At 37.3% G+C, this 8,793-nt stretch overlaps 1 protein-coding gene across 1 annotated transcript in view; it reads right to left on the bottom strand.

The window, feature by feature from the left end:
• Positions 1–5,687: 5,687 nt before the first annotated feature.
• PON2 (paraoxonase 2) overlaps positions 5,688–8,793 on the bottom strand; it is a 29,931-nt gene continuing 26,825 nt past the window's right edge. Inside the window, exons 7-9 of the mRNA XM_001095459.5 lie at positions 7,503–7,584; positions 6,642–6,770; positions 5,688–6,018 (exon numbers count right to left, since the gene is read on the bottom strand). Coding sequence (XP_001095459.1) covers positions 5,860–6,018; positions 6,642–6,770; positions 7,503–7,584 — 370 coding nt within the window. The 3' untranslated portion in view covers positions 5,688–5,859. The remainder of the gene's footprint in view (positions 6,019–6,641; positions 6,771–7,502; positions 7,585–8,793) is intronic.

Raw genomic sequence — 8,793 nt, 5'->3', positions numbered from 1 at the left:
GGATTTTAGAACACTAGAAAACATTGTCCTAAGCCATAGAAACCACTGTTTAAAACCTGGGTACAACTACATGTCATTAATGTGTCTTGTGCTGCTCAGGAGAGAGAAAAGCTAGAGGACCAGAGATTTGTATTAAGAAGTGACTTCTATTATTTAGAAATTTTATTATTTTAAATTTGTACTTATTTATTAAATATTTAGGTATCTCTGAATTTAAATAAAATTCTTAATTTCATTCTGAAGATGCACTTGATAATGAAGTCAGGTAGTGAAAGTCTGATACCTTGTTTGGTGACTTCCTGCAACCCACCATGGGGAAGGTGCCCCCAATCAGGACTTCAGGTGCAGCCTGTGGTGTGCTAGGAGTCATCTGAGCTGAGTGTATTTAGCAGGAGGAGCACCAGGGTACCAGCAGGCTCACATTTCACTATATAAGCACCAAGTGAATGGGGGAATCCTTGAGGGGCACACTTTGCCAGGAAGGTTCTTTCCAGATTTATCTTCCACTTTAAGTGTCTTCAGAGGATTTTTCATCAATATCTGGTAGTCCCTCAGTAACTCTAGTTTGGAACACACCTCAAGGTAGATTCAGCATATTACATTACTTGATTGAACATGAACTTGTCAGATTGTATGACCAGGAAGAGTTAATTAAGTGGAGACAGGGTGGTGAGGTTCACAGAAAGAGGTCAGGGCATCGGCAAGTAGGGGAATTGGAAAAGAAATAGTCCAGTACAGATAGAGCAGCGGTTCTCAAACTTCAGCAGGCCTAAGAATCACCTGGAGGGCTCCTGAGAAGAGAGATTGCTGAGTCCTAGACCCAGAGTATCAGATTTGTTAGATTTGGGGTGGGGCTTGAGAATTTGCATGTCTAACAAGTTTGCAGGTGATGCTGATGCTGCTGGCCCAGGGACCATGCTTTCAGAATCACTGAGCTTAAATGATTGGGAGGAAGATGGTGAGAATTGAATCTGGAGAGGAAGGGAGATTGTAGGCCAAGTTAAGAAACTTGAATTATATTCTAAGGGGCATTGGGAAGCCACTGGAAGTAACATGTTTTGGCAGGTGTTTTAGAAACATTGCTCCACAATGATGAGAGTGGATTATGGAGCAGGTGGAGCACTTACCTTTCCTGGAGGCTGGGAGATAATTGGAGGCCTTTCTGGGTGAGATATGTGAGGGTGACTGGAGAAGGTGAGGAGATTGTTTCTCAAAGTTCTTATAATTGTATAGTTTTGAGAAATGCTTAGGTGGAGGGACTGGCAGTTGGTTGGATATGAGCAAAGAGGTGGTGAGGGAGAGGGAGAAATGAAGAAAGGTGTCTAGGCTTGGAGAATCTGTTAAAGAGGGCTGTTTATATGGATATGGGGGCCAAGAAACAGAAGCAATATTAATAGAAAATCAGGGAGTTCATTTTAAAAACAAAATTTAGAGAAATAGCCTCATTCTGCCACCCAGGCTTGAGTGCAGTGGTGTGATCATGGCTCACTGCAGCCTCTACTTCCCAGGCTCATGTGATCCTCCCACCTCAGCCTCTCATGTAGCTGCGACTACAGCAAGTATCACCATATATCTTATATATAACGCTGTAGTAATTTTTTTTAAGTTTTTTTTTTTTTTTTTTTTACATGCAGATGGGGGTCTTGCTGTGTTGCCTGGGCTGGTCATGAACTCCTAGGTTCAAGTGACCCTCCTGCCTCAGTCTCCCAAAATGCTGGGATTACAAGTGTGATCCACTGTGCCCAGCTTCAGAGAGTCCATTTAAAGTTGTGGTTTCCATTTTATATTATAGGAGAACTCGTGAGAGTTTTCTAAAGTGGAGTGACAAGTCATGTTTATCCTAATCATCATTTTCAGGCCTTGAATCAATTCATGTAATAAATGTATTTTTTACATTAGCCCTTTCTTAAGAAAGGTCTGAATAATGTCATCTGCACTCAATACTACCTGTGATGGGAGAACCAGGTTCCATGATTTTAAAAGTTTGAAAATATCTGTACTGCTTTCTCTTCTAATGGAAAACATCCTTTCCTGGTGTTTTCAATCCCTATCAAGAATTGCATAATGGATGATTTAGTTATGAACTGGAAAAATAATTTCCTCCTTTACACATGAAGAACTCCTAGAAATTCATAGAACAAGGCCAACATCCTTGAAGGAAAAAAAAAAGTTCACAAAAAAATAAATACAGATCTCCTTAAATATCTCAAAGTGTACCTAACTCATAAAAAGAGAATGAAAATTAAAATACACTAGAAGAAAAGTGCTGAAAAGCAGGCGCAGAAAGCTAAGAGAGAATGCTACTGGGATTCTCCCACCCAGCTCCTTCTCTCACACCCAGAAATTCTTCCCTGGAAAGCAGCATGAGTAATGAAAACTACAAGTAGTCACAGAAAGGTAGAAGTGGCTGGTGTGGTGGTGGGTTACTTTTAAGCTGTTACTTTTTCATTGCTTTGCTGAGAAGAGTAGATATTCACTAGCCTAGATTGGCTGTGACTCCAAGATAGGATTCAAACTGAGCAAATCAAAGTCCAGAGAAAATAATCAGCTTTATATGAGTTGCAATTAAGGATTAATCCATATGCAACATGAAAAAAATACTGTATTATAGCTTATGTTTACTCTTACTCCTTGTATTAAGTATTCATGTTCACATTTCATCATTATAAAAGAGCTGAGGTTTTGTAAAAAGTAAAAAACAATTACTGTCACTAAACAGAATCTTGGAGTAAAAATAATTAACACATACTCACACCTGTAAGACCTATATTCACCTCATGGTGTCATATCCCAATCACAGTTTCAGTTGTTTTCAATTGTTCAGCTCAGTATAAGATCAGAGAGAGGGCACCATAAATAAGTGCACAATATACTAAGAGCTTGATACAATTCCTCATGGTCCAGAGAGGTCAGAAATCAGAGATTCTTTTTTCTTTTTTATTTCTAAGATAAATAATACACGTGCTTTTTATAAATTGTTTTTGTTTTTGTTTTTGAGACAGAGTTTGGCTCTTGTTGCCCGGACTGGAGTGCAGTGGTGTTATCTTGGCTCACCGAAACCTACCTCTGCCTCCCAGGTTCAACGGATTCTCCTGCCTCAGCCTCCCGAGTAGCTGGGATTACAGGCATGCACCACCACGCCCAGCTAATTTTTGTATTTTTAGTAGAGACGGGGTCTCTCCATGTTGGTCAGGCCAGTCTCGAACTCCTGACCTCAGGTGATCTGCCCACCTCAGCCTCCCAAAGTGCTGGGATTACAGGCGTGAGCCACCGTGGCTGGCCATACATGTGCTTATTAACTTACATATACTTTTGTCCAAATAAAAATTTTTTAAATACTTGCATGCTTTATTCAAAATACACTGTGAGCACATGTCTATGCTAATATTCTGTAGTATCATTCGAAGTGGCTATATTATCTTATAGAGGTGCCCTGATTTTGCTTTTAAAAATAAATATCCTCTGCAGAACACACTGTCAAGAGAATGAGAAGACAAGCAACAGACTGGGAGAAAATATTTGCAAAAGACATACCTAACAAAGGATTGTTATTCAAAATATTCAAAGCACTCTTAAAACTTAATAAGAAAACAACAATAAAAAAAGATTTTAAAATGAGCCAATGGTACAAACAGGCAGCTTATCAGAGAAGACATACAGATAGCAAACAAGCATAATAATGTTCAACATTATATGTCATCAGGGAATTGCAAATCAAAATGAGATACCACTTCATAACAGTATAATCTAAAACACTGACAACACCAAATGCTGGCCAGGATGTGGAGTAACAGGAACTCTCATTCACTGCTTGGTGCAAATGCAAAACAGTGTAGTAACTTGGAAGTTTGGCAGTTTCCTTCAAAATTAAACAACTTCTACCATATGATCCAGCAAATTGTACTTCCCAGTATTTTTTGAGGGGGTAGTGAAAGAGTACAGGTGTAGAGTTGTTACCTGGGTATATTGCATGATGCTGAGGTTTGGGATATGGATGGTCCTGTCAACCGTGATGAACATAGTACCCAATAGTTTTTCAGCCCATAGCCTCATTCTCCCTCCTGTCTAGTGGTCCCCAGTGTCTGTTTTTCCCATCTTTGTCTGTGTATTCTATGTTTAGCTCCCACTTAAAAGTGAGGACATGCAATATTTGGTTTTATGTTCTTGCATTAATTTGCTTAGGATGACCTCCAGCTGCATCCATGTTGCTGCAAAGGACATGGTTTTATTCTAAAATTTGTAATAAATGCAATAGAAACCAACTTTGTTTTATGCCTACTGTATTCCAGTACTTTTTATAAATGTAGCTTTTTAGATATTCATTGATATAATCTCATAAAATCTAAAACATCTAGTTCTTCATTTGGATCCCTAGGTCTGCAATATTTAATCTTGCTATATTCATCTGTGACTTAGCATTTTCCCATGGATAATGTAAACAAAAAAGAAAATTATTTTAGCATGAAATAAATCCAATACAATATGTAACAAACTAGGTAAATATATAAATAACAACACAGGCCAAATGCATACAGGCCAAATTTAAGACTACTACTGAAATTTACATTTAAAAGCCATTAAATGATTCATCTAAAAGCAGAACTCAAACTGATATCTACAAAACACGAAGAAACTGTGTACATTAGGAAAAAGTGAGTAACAAAATACTAGTTCGTTGTATGGCAGTAGTATCCTGTAGTGGATAGTGGTACAGGCTCTGACATCAGAAATAGACTGAACATCTGTGAAATGTTAAGTGATATAATATCAATACTTACAGCTGCAATTAGGATTAAATAAGATAACAAATGTAATACTTTCAGTGCATTGTTTGGCATATCGTAATTAACTGACAAATATTTTCATGATGATGATAGGGAAAAAGTATGAGAAATGAAGTACTTAGATAAATTACAATGGAAAGAAACACATGAAAGTCTCTCTCTAGGGCTCATGATGATTTTATAGGAGGTACAGTGAGCAGAAAAACTCTCCTTCTGTGAGCTGGGCATGTAGCCCTGATCCTAGCATTGCTGCTGCTTAACCACGTGGTCACGGACAACTGACTTCATCTCTCCTGACTTTAGTTCACAGTTCTGTTCAATGAGGAGGTGGCATGACCTTCCTGTCCAAACCCTTATTTCCTCTTTGTATCTAAAGTGGACTCCCATTAAGGAAGACAGCTGATGGAAGCCTCCTTAGGAACTGGGAATTTGAGTTGCAATATGTCATTGATTTTTGTTGCTGTTATGTCAAATTAAGCGTCCATTCACTTTCGGCTTTCCACAAGAGAAATTAATATGGCCATGCCTGACTATCCAAACTCCGTAGGAAGCAGCTGCTTTCCCATTTCTCCTAGGCATATGCCTTGAGAATTAAACACAGACAAAACTGGGATTTTTAGTTAGTCTTTAATATAACTCCAACTTTTTAATGGTAAACAAAGATGTAAGTACAAAACATCAGAATACGTTATTATCAGTAGTTCTACACAGCCATAGTGGTCACAGTGCCAGAACTGAGGTCACTCACATTTTAAGGAAATATAATTCACTCTATTTCAGTGGAATCCGTGTTCTGGCAGTTAGAATGCAAAGGTGAGGCTTATTTTGTGCAAAATGTATTCACTTTATTCAAAAGCAGCTTTCTTTTCTCTCCCTTGCTTGGCATTTTAAAGAACCTGTTCATTTTTCTTTTTTGTTAAAAGTGCTCTAAGAACTAAAAGGGCCGTTCCTTATTGGAATAAAATTAACTACACATGCCATACATTTCTGGGTCAATGTTGCTAATTCCCTCAGAATTAGCAATTCATAGAAAATTAATTGTTAAGTTATTGCACTTTCATGCCAAAAGTACAATTTAGAGTTCACAATACAAGGCTCTGTGGTATAAAGTGCCTATGAGCAACTTCCCATCATACACTGAGGCTACAGAACTTCCTTGGAGAACAGAACCATTGTTGGCATAAACTGTAGTCACCGTAGGCTTCTCAGATAGAATGTTCTGGATGCGGAGAACCTATTCAGGGGATACAAAGTATTACTATATGACCACCGTACATGCATGTCACTCAATCACCAATAAGCCCTGTTTTCCACAATGACACACTGATTAAGGGGACATGCTGTTGAAAATAGCAGTTACCAATTTTTTAATGTTTAAATTGAAGTACTTTCTCCAGTCTTCAAAGAAAGTACTTTCTTAAACCATCTAGTTATTCCATGCCAACACAGGATTTAGTGTTATTATAGCAATTCAGCTTTAATAGAAATACTTTCATACTAATATGCCTACTTTCACACTACTTCAACATGAACAAATATCACATCATGTGGTGAGCTGACAATAAATCAGATATTTTAAAAATTGTCAGTATACCACCCAAGAAGGGCACATGTCTTTATAAAAATGCCTTTTGACTAGTTTCCACCATAATTTAATACATCAAAAGATTACCTTTCTTAAAGTATTTGAACAATGTAACATTCTGTCAATTATCGGCTTAAAGCAATTACAAAACCACGACATAAGTTTATTATTGCTTTAAAATAACTAAACAAATCATCCCTGTGACAATTTATTGTACTGTTAGTTCAAAAGGACTTGAATAATTAAGGTTGAAAAACTAAAAATATAAAAACCTCTGATGAGGGAGGATTGTTCGGGTCATACACGAAGAGCTTCTGGCCATTAGGATGACAGCCTACCCAAATGTCCCCCGAGGAAGGATCAATAGACAAATTATCCACCAGTGTATCCAGCTCAAGTACCTTCCAAATGAGAAATTGTCAATATCTAAATGACATGAGAAACTTGATTAAGTAATTTAGAGGTAACCTTCCTGCCTCTATACATGTGAGGAAATTACACATCGCCCTGCTTCCACCCTCTAACACCAATATTGCTTAAAAGGAACTTATTAAAAACTGGTATTGAGTCGCTTCTTCCCTGAAACTAAGAAAGTTAGGGTGATAATCAGTCTCTCTAAAAATGTCTCTTAAAAACTGAACTCCTTTTCCCTTAAAAGATGCACAATGATCGGTTAGCTCAAGGAACTCTATCAAAGCAAGATAGGAAATTCTTACCCTAAAATATGTGTTGTTGAGTAGGAAGAAAATAATAATGGTGTGGAACCCAATTTCTACCTTCATTTATTATTGAAAGAACTGACACTGTGCATAAATCTTCATTTGAGAATGCATCTATTAGAGTTTTCAATTGTGAAAATTCTTATTGGAATTCTTCCACTGCCATCAATACTTCATGGAATGGGCCCTAAATCTGATGCAAATATCACTCTCAACCTGCTGCTGCATGTAATCATGGTCAGTCCTTGTGATCACTGGAAACAGGAGCTTTCTCTAGTTGTAGGGAGTATTTAAAAACCCAGAATAGCTACACTGGCATCCATATTTTGTTCTACATGTGGTACTCTTATAGAAAAACCATGTCATTGCAAAGCACAACAGATTACTGTCTATAGGTAAAAATAAATATTTTACCTTCAATTGAGTTAAATTCATATTAGGGTGTTTTTCCAAAACATGAATTTCATGAGCCAATACATCAGCAACATAGATATACCTTTGCAGAAAGGACACACTGGTTAGAGCTCCATGCCAATATAAAGCTTCATTAATACAGTATGAAAGAGTAAGTCTTAATAACCTGCCAAAAAGTTAATCAATCATGGGCCCCCAAGGAATCCTTGATAAAGGTCAATTTTTATTTAAAAAGTAAGCTTTCAGAATCAATTCAGTGGTGCTACAACAATCTGAAATTATTAAACTGTTTTTCAAAAAGCTTGTAAGGAAAAGTAATATAGAACATCATTTTGAATATGAAGTCTATATTTGCCACTGAAATGACAATAAAACAAACACTTGGCTTCACAAGAAAAGCTTTTACATTCCACAATATAATTTGACACTTCTAAATATCATGTACAAATAGAAATATATGGTAAAGAAACTCTTATTAAAATGGTGATTATTCCTTAATATTCAAAAAAATATTTATTAATACATAGAGAATTTTAAGAGTAAGAGATAAGTATCAGTTCAGAATAATCTGTCTACATCAAAGGTGAGTGAATTAATGGACTATTTTGAGGTAATTTTATTCATTGAATTGATTGTTTCATGGCACCTGTTCTATTGAGCAATTATCATGTGTAAAAAGCCATGAACTCAAGTGTTGTAGCAGATATAAACATGAAGAAGACACAGCCTCTCTCCTAGAAAGTTTATAGTATGTTGGAACAATTTCACTGGTTTGTACACATTAAACACCTAATAAGCATGAGAAATAGTTCAGGTCTAGAAATAGCTAACTTCTGAGGACACAGAAAGGCTCACCAAGGAAGGGGCATCTGCAGTGGCTATGTAAGGAGAGACGAGATTTGAGGAGATGAGGACGGAGGAGGCACTTTCCAGGCAGAAGCAAGCACAAGAGCAGAATCACAGGAGCAACAAGATGAAGGAATGTTTAAAACAATGAGTTCTTTGTCTAAAGCATAGAAAGCATGGAAACAGTAAAAAGGGAAGTTGGAGCTGGCCTATGAAAGTTCAACCCTTTACTCTGCCTTGATGTGAAAAGCAATTGGATTCCACTGAAATCTTAGAATAATAAAGTGGCAACAAATGGTCAGTTCTGTTCCACAATTCCTGAGCATTTGCTTTGTGCCTGGCACTGTGCTGGCATGAGGGGTCAAAGGTGAGGAAGACAGAGTTCCCCCTTTGGGGAGCCCTTCAAGGCTGATAGACATAGAAAGAAAAAATTGGCAAGAGTGCA

This window comes from Macaca mulatta, chromosome 3, assembly GCF_049350105.2.
Source record: "Macaca mulatta isolate MMU2019108-1 chromosome 3, T2T-MMU8v2.0, whole genome shotgun sequence".
In the NCBI taxonomy this organism is placed as follows: Eukaryota; Metazoa; Chordata; class Mammalia; order Primates; family Cercopithecidae; genus Macaca; species Macaca mulatta.
This window is presented reverse-complemented; position numbering and strand designations above follow the sequence as displayed.